Below are 16,078 nucleotides of genomic sequence, written 5' to 3'. Positions count from 1 at the left end.
AGGTTATTTAGCAAGGGCAGTTGTGCCCCCATCAAGGAGGAAAGTGGAATTAGTTTCTTATGGGTACTGCGTAAGTAAGGGGAAAAAGGGTCCTAACCTGGAAGAGTGGAGGGGTATCACCCTGAAGGTATCAGGCCACTATTGGAGAGTGGGGGGATACGGGTGTAGTATATACCGGACCACTAGGCGGTTAGGTGGAATCCAAGGTCCTAAGGAAGGTGTGCCTACTAAGAAACTGGTTAGTTGGTGTATATGCAACTGAATGTGTCTGAAGAAGTATTTGCTGCAGTGTGTAATGTGTGTCTGACTGAAGAACCCTTTTGTGTGTCCGTAAATAAAAATCTTCTGTTTTAACTTTTCCTTTGTGAGCCATGTGGTGAGTACCGATTGGGTTTAACTTCCCCTTTAAACATCTGGAAGACCCTCCCACACACATTTTTTGGATTTGTTGTGGAAAACGGATACTTTTTAGGATTTTACGCCTGAAACTACAAAATCTTTGGATTATTGAATGAAACCCAGTGCAGATCAGGATATCTTCCAATTGCAAACAGGACTTCTACATAAACTAGGTAGGTCTGAGTTGGAGTATTTTTTTATTCTGACTTTTTACACCATCTGGGTTAATAAATCCCGAAAAAGTTGAGTTTTTCTTTTTCAAAAAAATTGCGTTTTCCCCTTTAGAAGTCCGACCAGAAAAAAAACGGACTAATCTATGATTGCTCTTCTGCATCTACAGAGTGAAAGCATTGATTCAGCTGTGTTTGGAACATTTTCACTTAAAAATTAAAAGGCCCAAAAAAGTCTTGTTTCTATTAAGCATTCTGTGTGCTGACAGAGGTTATGCATAGGCTATACTGCATCAAAAGTAAGCAACAATTTATTCCATTTCCTTTTTAAGTCTAATGATGGTGTTTCCCTTTATGAATTTCTCTATTTTAAAGTGAAAATTAAAAAAAAAATACTCCAATTCATTCAGCAGTATACCCTAGCTGCAGGGTTGGAAAAGCTATTCACAAACATGTTAAAAATTATTTTTATTTAAGTATAAAAAATACATGATGCTCCTTAATCTGGATTATCCTTCACAAAGAAATTTAATTAAAGGAAGGGAATTACATAGCAGGGGTCATGCTAAATTAGAAGTTGGCCATTTATTTTGTTTTGTTTTAAAGTTCTTTCATTGACTCATAAAGAATAAGACATGATTTTCTTATGCAGCACAATTAGTTACATAGTAACTATGATGTATTACCCCTTAGAGTATTGGGGTATTTATTCAGTACCAATAAACAAATGCACTTAGGATAGCAATTCCAAATGCTGAATATAATGTTGCTTATTATGATTTAGGAAACCACGGAGTAGGAAAGCTACTTAAGTCACTGTTATGAAATTCCAGGGGAAGACTTGATTGTATATGGAGAGGTCACATTACATTACATTATGGAAGAGCTTCTGATTTTTCAATAATGGACACTTGAAATGGGCTGTTTACAAAAAGGGAGAAACCAGAGGCTTTACTAAACTAAAGAAGGTAGAAGTGGAATTATGGTGCTCCTTATTAGGAACCAGACAGCAAGGACTAAGGATATATATATATATATATCACAGAAGGACCCACACTCCATATGTAGTGAATCGTTGGCTATGCATTATTAAATAAACACGTTTGATTCACTACATATGAAGTGCGGGTCCTTCTGCGATATTATATAATACACTTTTGACCCTGCACCCGCCACCAACTTGTGATCCGGTAAAAGTGTGAAAACTGTACATACAGTATATATATATATATATACGTACTTATATAATATATATATATATATATATATATATATATATATAACTGGAAATGCCGGCACAGCACGTATATTGGTATAAGGTGCCTGGGTGCAGAGCTATGTATTAGTATTTACAATGGCTCAAAAGAAGCTAGCACACACAGGACTTATGGAGAAAAAAAGGTTTTTATTTTAACAGAAAAAAACTTTTTTTTCTGTTAAAATAAAAACCTTTTTTTCTCCATAATCAGAAAGAAAGACGTTCAGCTAGATGCACCCCCCCCCCAAGTCTTGCTCTGGTTTCCTAAAACAGTTAAAAAACTTACTGATAGGTTAAATGGGTCCCCATGACACTGCCCCATGGGTGCATACACTTGTGATAGGGAAAATGGATTGTTGGCAGGAACTGTTGATAATGATTTAGCATTTACACAATGTCACATTATAGATGCAGCTATTGTATTAAACTGTCCTTTCAATAAGAACAATTTACCATTTGCACTATTCTTACATTCTAGCAGCAGAAGTGAATCCTGTCCACCTAAGGCTTTGAAAAGCACAGCAATACATTACTTTGGCACATCATAGTTACCAGTGCAAACAGAAGCTAGCTAAATTAAGCCCATGGACTTTTATTCTAGGTTCTGTAAATATTTATGGATGTTGTAAAATACTCTCATAAAACAAATTTGTACTTTAACTATAACTTTCTCTAAGCCTGTTAGAAAGAAAGCTAAACGTGCTCTAGATATACAGGAGGCAAAGACTAATCATAATATTTTAAAGTAGAACTAGTCTTAATAAATACTTAGCAAATTTTAAATAAAGAGCAACATCTCTGTAGCTCTCCCCTCTCATCTACTCCCCTCTAATCTACTCCCCTCTCAGTCACTCCCCCCCCCCTCCCTTCTGCTACTGCGCATGCACACAGTCACTTTTGGGCACTGGTACGTTCGGACACGTGTGCACATGGGTTTGGGGGCTGACTGGCCGGGTTGCCTAGGGCACCTGTACTTATCCAGTACCCAGTATTATCATGCATTCAGACTGCATAACTAGCTGAGCACCTTTAAAAACATCTAGGGATATCTAAAACATCTAGGTACATGTTTGAAATGTGGCAGGCCTGTGATATTGATTGATGCTCAGCACCTTCGCTGCACTTATGTGCAATTTACAGGCAATGGATCTATTATCTGGAATACTTGGGACCTGGGATTTTATCACAAAAAAGAGTCTTTCTGTAATGTGGAGTGGAGCACCATTCCTCTAAGATACTATAAACAATTAAAGGAGAACAAAACCCTAGTCCATTCTTTTCCAACCTCCACTGCCCTCCTCCAAGCTCCCTCCTCGCAACCATGTTCTAATTCCTTTTGTGCTATGTCGAAAAAAATTTTTTTAAACTTGTGTACATAATTTTTAAAACTGATACAAAATGTGTTTTCACACAAAACTCTTTTTTTATTGAGTGCGCTGACCATTAAAATTTGTGTGCGCATGCACAATCTCACAGTTTAATCCCATGTTAATAAATTTGCATAACTGTGCATCTGATTCCAAAGGTGCCATCTTCCCCTGTCTTCTGATGCACTTCTGTTAGATTTACAACAGGGATCATGTAGGAGCATGCTCAGTTAAATGTATGTCTTGTATCAGCTGCATACTTGGTATCTGAGAAATTACCCGAAATGATTAGTGGTACCTTTGAACTCCACTGCACAACAGATTTATGGCAGATTGGCAGACAGGGAGCTTGGAGGAAGGCAGTGGAGGGAGCTTGGAGAGGGGTTGGAAATTAGCTGGGTTTTAGTTCTCCTTTAAAGGGGAAATTCACTTTTTTCAGTTTAGTTGTTTTATAGTTTTCTAGAAGAGTTTTCTAGTGGTGTGCGGGTCGAGAAATTCTCGACCCGTACCAGACCCTAACCTGCCCACTCCCAACCTGCACCTGGCCCGGTCCGCCTCTAGAGGTCACAAAAGGGATGGGCTCAAATCTATAAATTTAGGCGCCTGAAGCCGGCAGACCGAAATATTTTATGCAGGATCATTCACCATCACCAGGGTCGCCTATTCTGTAACTGTTGCTACATTAGTTGATACATTTCTTATCTTTGTCCCTGCTGAGCAGATTCCCTGAGTTTCATTAAAGGCAACTGTTAGAATTGACACAAAAGTTGCTAATATTCCACAGATACTGCTGAGAAATCAACTAATTGTATCAACTAAATGTAGAAAACTATAACAGTTCAGATGCCCCTGGATCACTGAGCTGTCAGACTGAAACACAAGAGACAGGAACATTAAACCTTAAACTTCAATTTTGGGGAAACACAAAACATGAAAAGCAATTGAAAAAAGTCTTTATTTCTGGTGAGAAATCTGAAAACAACTGAACTGAAAAAAGTGTTTGAAAGGTGAACAACCATTCAAAAATAGATATATTACAGGTATTTGATCCCTTATCCAGAAACCCGTTGCCCAAAAATTTCTGAATTCCAAGACTGCCATCACCCATACAGTCCATTTTAAGAAAAATTATTTTGATTTTTAAAAATTATTTCCTTTTCTATGTAGTAAAACAGTACCTTGTACTTAATGGTAACTAAGCTACATAAATATTGGTGGCAAAACAACCTATTGGGTTTATTTAACATTTTAATGATTTTTAGTAGACCAAAGGTATATTGATCCTGATTACAGAAAAATCCCAGGTCCCAAGAATTCTGGATAATTGATGTCATACTTGTAGCTACTAAACATCAAGTACAAGGCAATGTCTATTTCCATCAGAAAAAAAAGAAAATTAGTCAAAAATGAAGCATTATTTGTTTAAATAGAAATCTACTTAATAATAACTTTTGCCATACATTGGGCCCTTCGGAATAAGGAGTTTCTTGGTGATAGATTCCATACCTATTGTTCTATACCAAATTGGCATCTGAAGGTTTGAATCCAACTGCAGCAGAAGTAGCAGGGCAGTAGGGAATTGACATATTCTGGAATTACACTTAGTGGGTTATTTATTAAAGTCCAAATGCTAAAAACTCGAAAAATTCAAGTTTTTTTTTACTACAAAATCCAAATTTTTAGTGGAAAAAAAAAAACCTTGAATTTTTCGAGATTTATTATACCCCGAGGCTGCAAAAAGTCTGAATCCCAAAATCCGCCATCTCAGACCTGCTGAGGTTATATATAAGTCAATGGGAGAGGTCTATTTCCGGTTTCTCAGGCAAAAATACAAAAAAATCGTAGTTTTCGGGAAAAAAATCCGAAAAAATTGTACAATTCAGGTTATTGCTCGATTATATTGAGTTTTCCCCCATCCAATTAAATCAAGCTTTTAAAATAATAAATAAGGTCAAATCGTGGATTCTAGTTTTTTCAGACATTTTTTAAATTAAATAATCAGAAAAATTTGAATTTTGATAACTCCCTACAACCCATCTTCAAACAACTCCAATTTATTTATATGGATATGTTCCTTTTAAAGATAAAACCTCACTAGACTATAATTCATTCACTGATGGAGAATGGGGAGTCATTAATGATGCAGCCACTTCTCATCTCTGTCTCGCCAGGAACAGAGTCTCTGGAAGGATATTAAATACAGGGAAACCAATGCTTTTACAGGGACAGAGATAAAGAGCATACTTATGTGTCCCTATGTATCAGTCTAGTTAGCTCTTCATTATATTAAATTTACTTACAAACTATTAAGCTTATATTTAAAAAAAAGCACCCTGTGTTTCTGTGTTTCCTCAATGACATATCAGGAGATTTGGCAGACTTAACTCTATAAATGTGTAATAAAAAGTAACAAACATTGTCACACAGCCTCAGTGATGAGTAATCCATTAGCCTGTGTTACTCCTGCAGCAGGAGAGGCAGTTTGGCAACAGCACAGCTACAGAATATACACAAATTATAATAAGTGGCCGGCAATCAGTCTCCAACCAGCCATGGAGACTGTGGGAAGTGGGAGCCAATAAAGCTTTGTGATTGTAGATTTCAACTTATGGTTCTTTCTGCCAAATCATTCCAAGGCTTAAAATGACTGACTTTTGGAAAGACACTCCTAAATATTGTATTTCTCAGTTTCTATCTATTTTTAATCATGTTTAATGTGTCATTGTGATGGATCTACAGCCCCCAATAGCTCTGGTCAAATGAAGTCAGCAGGGAACTCTTAATTACACAGTTCTGCGCAAAAATACTGGCCATCATTTCTCAAAAACAATAACTTTCATGACTCTAGTTACTCTAAAGCAGTGATCCCCAACAGTAGCTCGTGAGCAACATGTTGCTCTCCAACCCCTTGGATGTTGCTCCCAGTGGCCTGAAAGCAGGAGCTTCTTTTTGAATTTCAGGCTTGGAGGCAAGATTTAGTTGCAGAAAAACCAGGTGCACTGCCAAACAGAGCCTCAATGTAGGTTGATAATCCACATAGGGGCTACTAAATGGCCAATCACAGCCCTTATTTGGCACTCCAAGAACATTTTGCATGCTAGCGTTGCTCCCCAACTCCTTTTACTGCTGAATGTTGCTCACAGGTTCAAAAGGTTGGGGATCCCTGATCTAAAGGAATTCAAGCTAATTGTTGAAGGCTTTGTATGGGTTATAGAAGTGGTACAAGGTTGGACCTATGTTATTAAAACAGGACGACTGCTGCATTTAACATTAGGGATGCACCAAAACCACGATTTTTGGATTCTGGCAAATCCCAAATCCGTTGTTAAATGGTTTGAGTGAATACAGAATATGAATAATTTGCAAATGTAAATCAGGGGGAGGAAGGGGAATAGAGAACTTCCTTGTTTGTCTGATGAAAAGTCATGTGATTTTCAGGATTTGGTCAGGCATTCCGAATCAGAAGGCTGAATCTTGGCTGAACTACGAAACAATTCCTGGATTCTGTGCATTCCTATTTAACATGTTACTATACCTTTAGTACATGCAAATATGCTGGCATACTGTTATGGTATGTATAGACCATGTAGACTGCTTGCCCAATGGTGGTAAGAACAGGACTAGCTTCTCATCCTGATGCTGTGCTGCTCACTGAGCACCATATTTTTTATCTGGTGCAGAACGTAGAGCACAGAGGGCACAAGTGTCTCACTGCTAAGGAGGGTGCTCTTGCACAGGCACCCGTGATATACTCCTATTTGTGTCTGTAAATTACCCACCCGCTTAGATTATAATATCTTCAGGGCAGGGATCTGCTTGCTCTTGTCTTTACGGCAGATTTATCAAGGGTCGAATTGTAAATTAAATTCAAAATTCGAATTTTCGAGTTTTTTTTATGATCAAAACTGTCAAATTCGACATGGAAGTTATTCAAATTCGAATTTTTTTCATTCTCTGGCCCTTTAAAAAGTCAAATGAGATTTTTTTTAAAAATTTCGATCAAATTTTTATTTATGGGAGTTTAGGGGAGTTTTTAAAAACTCACGTGAATTCAAAATTCAACCTTTGATAAATGGGCCTCCCCGAGGCCCATTTATCGAAAGTCACATTTCGAATTCATTTGAATTTTTTTTCTACTCTAATGAATTCGAATATATTTGAAATTCGATTGGGAAGGTATTAAATTTGAATGTCTAAAACTCAAACTAATATTACTGACTTGAAAACCTAGAATCAAATTTGATTCTATTTCGACTAAACTCGAATTGAGTTTTTTCCTCCAAAAGGAAAACCTCGAATGTCAGGATGGGTCACTGGACCTCTCCCATTGACTTATACTTGAAGGGGCACATTTACTAAGCTCGAGTGAAGGATTCAAAAGAAATCTACTTCGACCATCGAATTGGCTACTTCAACCTTCGACTAAGACTTCGACTTCGAATCGAACGATTTGAACTAAAAATCGTTCGAATAATTGACCATTCGATAGTCGAAGTACTGTCTCTTTAAAAAATACTTTGACCACCTACTTTGCCACCTAAAACCTACCGAGCACCAATGTTAGCCTATGGGGAAGGTCCCCCTTTCTAGGCAATTTGTGATCGAAGGAAAATTGTTCGATCGATGAATTAAAATCCTTCGAATCGTTCGATCAAATGAATTGCGGTAAATCCTTCGACTTCGATATTTAAAGTCGAAGGATTTTTCCTTCGATAGTCGAATATCGAGGGTTAATTAATCCTCGATATTCGACCAATAGTAAATGTGCCCCGAAGTGTATAAGGTGGTGAATAGTCTAATTAGAACTATTCCCAGGGTAAAGGTTTGCTAAATCTCACATTTAGGGGCCGATTCATCAAGGGTCGAATATCGAGGTTTAATTAACCCTCGATATTCGAATAGGAACTAAAATCCTTCGACTTCGAATAGTGAAGTCGAAGGATTTAGCGCAAATGCTACGATCGAACGATCGAAGGATTATTCCTTCGATCGAAGGATTAAATCCTTCGAATCGAACGATTCGAAGGATTTAAATCCAACGATCGAAGGAATATCCTTCGATCAAAAAAAACTTAGGCAAGCCTATGGGGACCTTCCCCATAGGCTAACATTGAGTAGGGGGTCGAAGTTTTTTTTAAAGAGGCAGTACTTCGACTATCGAATGGTCGAATAGTCGAACGATTTTTAGTTCGAATCCTTCGATTCGAAGTCGTAGTCGTAGTCGAAGGTCGAAGTAGCCCATTCGATGGTCGAAGTAGCCCAAAAATCACTTTGAAATTCGAAGTTTTTTTACTTCGAATCCTTCACTCGAGCTTGATGAATCGGCCCCTTAGAATTCAAATCTAGTTTGGATTATTCCCAATTCGAGTTTGTGAGTTTCGACCAAAAAAACAATTAGAAAATTACAATTTACCATTCGACCCTTGATAAATCTGCCCCTTATACTTTAATATAACTACACTTAGGGGCCGATTCACTAAATTCGAGTGAAGGATTCGAAGTAAAAAAACTTCGAATTTCAAAGTATTTTTTGGGCTACTTCGACCATCGAATGGGCTACTTCGACCTTCGACTACAACTTCGAATTGAAGGATTCGAACTAAAAATCGTTCGACTATTCGACCATTCGATAGTCGAAGTACTGTCGACCCCCTAGTTCGGCAGCTAAAAGCTACCGAAGTCAATGTTAGCCTATAGGAACCTTCCCCATAAGCTTGGCTAAGTTTTTTTGATCTAAGGATTTTCCTTCGATCGTTGGATTAAAATTTTATCGTTCGATCGAAGGAATAATCCTTCGATCGTGCGATCGCAGAATTTGCGCTAAATCCTTCGACTTCGATATTCGAAGTCGAAGGATTTCAATTCCTAGTCGAATATCGACCCTTAATATTCGACCCTTAATGAATCAGCCCCTTGATGGCAAGAAGCAATCATAGGGCAGATCATGGAACCTGAGTTGCTAATAAAGAAACTGTTTCATTTAATATTTCTAAAATCAGAGAGGGCAAAACATTAACATGTGATTGCAAAATTATTTAAAGAAGCCTTTGTACTGGACTGTTGCTCGTTCAATGTAAATAGACCATATTTTTTTAATTTAGTATGGCCAGAAAAATCATCAAGCACTCGCCCATTGAATCCAACAAAAGCATGAGACTCTATTTAAAAATTCCCCAGCAAATTTGTAAACAGGGACGTTCACAGATGGCATTCCTTGCAAGAGGAAGTGCCCATGGAAATACACACAGAAGAGACACTGATTTTATTGCTTGTTTTCCCTTATTCCTTTGTCACAGATACAGCTTCACACAATTTGTATTTTCAGGAACAAACTTTTGCTTTGCAAGGTTCAATGATTATGAAATCCTGGGAAAACACTACATTTTGTAAATTATTTGGAAACATGATAGTTGTGATAATTATTTGCAATTTTTTTCCAAGGTCCAATATCTTTCACTGCATATATTCATAGCTTCACATTTTTAAATATGACACTAAGGGGAAATTTTATAAAATTTGCAGAGAACATATTTGCACACAAATAAGAAATAAAAATTAGCATGTCGCAGTGTTATATTCTTCATTAGGCTTTTATTGCATTGCATATCTTAATTGTGCATGGCGAACTTTTAAGAAATGCTTGAAGGCAGAGTAAACATAACAACTTTTACACTGTGCACATAACTTTAAAATTCACAATCACTATCCTACTGTCATGTGAGAGGCAAAGTGTTTTAAAAAATGTTTGCAATGAGAACATTTATACGCATTGCGAATGAACTGGGGATGAGTTTTTCAGATTTATTCATTTTCAAAGCGAAAAAAAAAATGCAAAACTTGCAGCTTAAAGGGCACCTGTTGGCAAAATATATTATTGGCAACCAAAGGTGAGGGCTAATAAAGTCCTCACTCTGGGTGGGGGTATCAGTAGATTTTTAAAAAAAAATTGCCCCCACCAGCGCTAGGAAACTCGCACCAGGAGGGAGCTCAGTCAGCCAGAGCGAATGCGCATTGCTCATTATTCTGCATGCATGTGCCCCAATATGGCTGCTCAAATTAGGAGCTCCCTCCCGGTGCAGGTGACCTAGTGCTGGAGGGGGGGCATTAAAAAAAAGAAAAAAAAACTACTGTTACTCCCAGGGATGCTTTGCCAATGAGGCGAGTTGAGGCTGTTGCTTGAGGAGGCAGCACCCCACTAGGTACCAGGGGCAGCAAAAATGCTGCTCCTGGTACTTTAAGAGCGAATTTCCAGGGGAGGGGGGGCAGCAACTGCTGCTGCTGCCTCAGGCGGCGGAGGGGCCAGGATCGCCCTGGTTACTCCCAACCAGAGTCCAGCCCATTGGCCAACATCTTTGTTTGGGGATAATATATTTTGCCAACAGGTGCCATTTAAACAGATGCAATCATAAAAAAAATTGCAATCCAGGAAAAAAAAACATGATAAGGATTTTTTTAAACGTTGACACTTCGCATTGACTTTAAATCTAATTTGTTAAATTGCTGCAAAATTTCAACAGTGAAAATGAATCAATGAATAAATCTTCCCAATAGAAAGGTACTTAATAAAACCTGTATGCCATCCTGTATGACATCTTTTTCCTCTAGCGTTTTAAACTCTGTTCTGTCATTATCCATTTTCATTGTGAATTCTAAATTGTCCTCCGGGCTCTTTCCAGCATCAGTCATAAATTTGAAGGGGAGATTCACGTAAAAATCAAACTTTGCCATTTGCCACTTTAAATGACAAATACAGTTGCTCAGAGGAACTCTAATTGCTCCCAGGAACTAATGCTTGAAGAGCACCTGCCACTACATGGGGCCAAACTAAAAAGAATAATTCTAATACAAGTTACCTCATTAAATCTTGCCACAAGTCCTTCCACTGCATCGTGTTCTCCATTCCTCAGTTTTCTTAGTGACGAGGACAGTGATGTCTTTATGTCTGGCAGGTTAGTGTCACATTCTCCGTTGCTGAGATCTTTGGTCAAGAAATAGAGGTAGTCGACAGGCAACACTTTCCGGTAAATCTCCTGTTCTTGCTCTGTGAGGATGCTTGCAATTTCTTCTGGGAACTGGATGAGGTGTTGCAGATCCACCAGTTCTTTGCTGAGTCCAGCTGCACTAGCCGGGGATGTACTTGATGTTGCCATAGCTGGACACGGATGGCGTTCTAAAGAAACATACATAAAAATATATTACATTGATTCTTTGGTATTATTATATCAGAATTTTGATTTATCATGTAAATTGTGAATTGATATAGTCAAATTCAAGAGCCATTTGCCCATACAAAATAAAACTGTCAAGGTTGGAGGGAGACAATGTACTGGTATAATTCTCACAATGATAGAATAAAAAAGAATCTAAATTATTGAATTTAATTCACATCCCTGGCTCCACATATGCAGATTGGATAGCCTGCACTACAATATTACTACTAGCATGAGCTTTACCTAGGGCCCGATTCACAAAGGGTCGAATATCGAGGGTTAATTAATCCTCGATATTCGACTGGGAATTAAAATCCTTCGACTTCGAATATCGAAGTCGAAGGATTTTAGCGCAAATAGTGCGATCGAACGATAAAATCCGTTGAATCGTTCGATTCGAAGGATTTAAATCCAACGATCGAAGGAATATCCTTCGATCAAAAAAACTTAGGAAACCTATGGGGACCTTCCCCATAGGCTAACATTGAGTTCGGTAGCTTTTAGATGGCGAAGTTAGTGAAGTTAGTGAATCGGCCCCTTAATGTCTATACCATGAGAATGGTCATTTCAGAAGTGAAATTGGATTTCCTATGGGATTCGTAGAATAGTATTTATCAATAGAGTTCATCATTTGATAAATATGCTTTTAGAAATCCAATAGGAATGAATAGAACATGGGTGGTTCTAATCTCACATTTTGATACTTAAAATCATTTAAGCATTACATAAACTCAATAGAACTGTTTTGCCTCCAATAAAGATTATTGTAGGCAATTTTTAAAGAGATTTTATAAATTTTTTACATTTTTATTTGTTTAAAATGGAATCTATGGGAGATGGTCTTTGAAGCTTTCTGGAAAACGGGGTTCCAGATAACAGAGTCCATACCTGTATATGTAAGGGTTCAGAATGGCTTTTTGTAGTGAGAATGGTGTACTTTTTCTTCATCATCATCATCATCATCATCATTTATTTATTTATTTATTTATTTATTTATTTATTTATATGGTGTTAGCAAGTTATAATGCTTTACAGTGAATGTAGCAAACAGGAAACAATAATTTAACAATCAAGGGGTACAGAGTATATTGGCCCTACTTATACAGGTATAGGACCTGTTATCCAGAATGCTCTGGTCCTGGGGTTTTCCAGATAACGGATCTTTCCGTAATTTGCATCTTCATTCCGGAGTCTTCTAGAAAATAATTTAAAAATTAAGGGGCAGATTTATCAAGGGTCGAATTTCGAAGTGTAAAATACTTCGAAATCTGACCCTCGAATTAAATACTTCGACTTCGAATATCAAAGTCGAAGTATTTTTCACTGAATTTGGCCATCGAACAATCAAAGTAAAATCGTTTGATCGAACAATTAAATCCTGAACCGAATCCGAATATTGTGCAAACTGATTCAGGATAATACAGGGAGAGGAAAAACACAAGTATAACACATGTCCTCATTACTAGGTGCAGATGAAGTCACACCTTTTGGATCCATACAAGGGATTACAGCAATGAGTCAAAGGACCGAAGCATAACAACAAGGGGCACATTTACTAAGGGTCGAATATCGAGGGTTAATAAACCCCCGAATTCGACCCTCAAAGTAAAATCCTTCAAATTCGAATATCGAATTTGAAGGATTTAGCGAAAGTGCCACGATCGAGCGATCAAAGTAAAAATCGTTCGATCAAACGATAAAATCCTTTGAATCGAACAATTTGAAGGATTTTAATCGATCGATCTAAGGATTTTTGTTCATCAAAAAAGCTTAGAAAAGTGATGGGGAAGGTCCCCATAAACTAACATTGTACCTCGGTAGGTTTGAACTGCCGAAGTATGCAGTCAAAGTTTTTTTTAAAGGGACAGTACTTCGACTATCGAATGGTCAAATAGTCAAACGTTTTTTAGTTCATATCATTTGAATCAAAGTCGAAGTCGAAGGTCGTAGTACCCTATTCGATGGTCGAAGTACCCAAAAAAACTTCGAAATTCTAAGTTTTTTTTCATTCTAATCCTTCACTCGAGCTTAGTAAATGTGCCCCCATGTGTGCAGTTTTTCAGGAAGCTGACAATTAGACCTGTGATTAGTTAGCTGGTATACATGCTTAAACAAGCAGTGTCTACAGTGAGAAGGCAGAGGTATAAGAAAGAATCACCATAGCACACAAACTAAAATAAATATCTAACGATAATGCATTAGAAAAATGTCCCATTTTCCTAAACCTTCCGATAAGACAAAAAAAGTTTGCTATTAGTGTCTCATTAAGCAAAACAAGAGATCTTCCTAATATCAGAGTGAAATCCACATAAGCTGCAGCTAACCAGGAAAGCATCTGTTGCTATGGAGTAAAAAACAAATCCGACAACTAACCAACAGGCTAAGGACTATTTCCTGTTCCTGTTCCCATTCAATTAAAATGTTTTATTTTTTTAATGAGCAAAAGACACAATAAACCCAGCTACTTTTAAACAACAACGCAGCATATAATTCTTTTTCTTTTTTTTATCTGTTTGTAGCTTAGGTTATATAGAATAGGAAAAGAATAGGTTATTAACATTAGTCATGAATATTATAGAATACCACTTGCTGTTACTGTACCTGCAATGAGACATCAAATAACTACATCTATCCTCTCTTATAGGAGAACTAAACCCTAAAAATTAATATGGTTAAAAATGCAATATTTTTTATACTGAACTTACTGTATGAGCCTAAAGTTTCAGCTTGTCAATAGCAGCAATGATCAAGGACTTCAAACTTGTCACAGGGGGTCACCATCTTGGAAAGTGTCTGTGACACTCACATGCTCAGTGGACTCTGAGAAGCTGTTGAGAAGCTAAGCTTAGGGGTCGTTGCAAATTATCAAGCAGAAAATTAGGTTTATCTGCAATATAAGCTGATGCTACAGGGCTGATAATTAAATTCTGATGCTAATTGCACTGGTTTCTGAGCTACCATGTAGTAATTTACTGTATTAATTACTAATCAGCCTTATATTGTGACATTTCTATTCTATGTGTACTGTATATTGTGAGTGGGTCCCTAAGCTCAGTAAGTGACAGCAGCACAGAGCATGTGCAGTGAATCAGCAGAAAAGAAGATGGGGAGCTACTGGGGCATCTTTGGAGACACAGATCTTCCCTGCTAAAGGTCTGTGGCTGCCTTGGGCTGGTACAGAAGCCCAAAACATAATGTACAACATTTCTAGCTTATTTCTTTAGTAAGGCTTTAGTTCTCCTTTAAAGGGGTTGTTCACCTTGAGAGTGATATTTTCTAAGACAATTTTAAATTTTTCTTTTTGGTTTTTAAATTATTCAGATTTTTATTCAGCAGCTCTCCAGGTTATTATTTCAGCAACCTGGTTGCTAGGGTCCAAATTACCCTAGTAACCATAGATTGATTTGTAAAGAGACTGGAATATAGGAGAGCCCTGAATAGAATGACGAGTAATAAAAAGTTTCAATAACAATACGGGGCACATTTACTTAGCTCGAGTGAAGGAATAGAAGAAAAAAAACTTTTAGAAGTATTTCGAAGTATTTGAAGTATTTTTTTGGCTACTTCGACCATCGAATTGGCTACTTCGACCTTCGACTTCGAAACAAACGATTGAAACTAAAAATCGTTCGTACTGTCTCTTTAAAAAAAACTTCGACTAAGTACTTCGCCACCTAAAACCTTCCGAACATCAATGTTAGCCCATGGGGAAGGTCCCCATAGGCTTCCTAACAATTTTCTGATCGAAGGAAAATAGTTCGATCGATGGATTAAAATCCTTTGATTAGGACGATCGTAGGAAATTCGGTAAATCCTTCGACTTCGATATTCAAAGTTGAAGGATTTTACTTCGACGGTCGAATATCGAGGGTTAATTAATCCTCGATATTCGACCCTAAGTAAATGTGCCCCTACATGTTTAGCCTTTCAGAGCATTTGTTTTCTAGGTGGGGTCAGTGACCCCATCTGAAAGCTGGAAAGTGTCAGAAGAAAAAAGCAAATAATTAAAAAAATATATAAAAAATAAATAGTGAAGACAAATTGAAAGGTTGCTTAGAATGGGCCATTCCATAACATACTAAAAGTTAATTTAAAGGTCAACAACCCATTTAATAAATTCATGACACATTCTTTTTATGATATTTTTAAAGTTCTGAAGCTAGCATTTTGAATATACACATATTTGTTAGTGCTGTACAGTACACAGCTAATGGAGAATGCTTACTATTTGTTTAGAATGGGCAGTTCAGCCACAGAGATATATTTGCTGCAGCAGGTTATGCCAGATTTAACCCTTCTTGATTTATAGGTGCCTTTTTACATCAATCTCCATCCTAAGGGAATGTCACCAGTAAAGTTACTTAAACCAGATATTCAGCATTTGCATGTAATATTAGCTTTCCCTTCTGAATTGTTTCTAGAATGCATATCCGCATGTGATGAGATATTTGTGTCTTTTTGTATTAATAAAACTAAACTGCCCTAAAGACGACAAACAAGATTGACGTCAAACAAACTGTTCAGCTTTTGCTTTCTCCAGAAAACGCATTACATGTACCAAACTAAAATGACTGACTTAAATGTAATATGTGTCCTTTAATATCTATTGTAGATATCAAGCACAATATAAGTGATAGAGAATATCAACTTTTGATTCTATACCAGTGGTTTTTT

General features: G+C 37.2%; 1 protein-coding gene across 1 annotated transcript in view; it reads right to left on the bottom strand.

Annotated features, from left to right (window-relative positions):
- The window catches only part of LOC108697196 (1-phosphatidylinositol 4,5-bisphosphate phosphodiesterase epsilon-1), a 220,328-nt gene that overhangs the window by 85,458 nt on the left and 118,792 nt on the right, over positions 1–16,078 (bottom strand). Inside the window, exon 4 of the mRNA XM_041571012.1 lies at positions 11,048–11,364. Coding sequence (XP_041426946.1) covers positions 11,048–11,364 — 317 coding nt within the window. The remainder of the gene's footprint in view (positions 1–11,047; positions 11,365–16,078) is intronic.

The sequence above is a fragment of the Xenopus laevis genome, chromosome 7S (genome assembly GCF_017654675.1).
Source record: "Xenopus laevis strain J_2021 chromosome 7S, Xenopus_laevis_v10.1, whole genome shotgun sequence".
Taxonomy (NCBI): domain Eukaryota; kingdom Metazoa; phylum Chordata; class Amphibia; order Anura; family Pipidae; genus Xenopus; species Xenopus laevis.
Note: the sequence above shows the minus strand (reverse complement) of the source record. Positions and strands in the feature narration are given on the sequence as shown.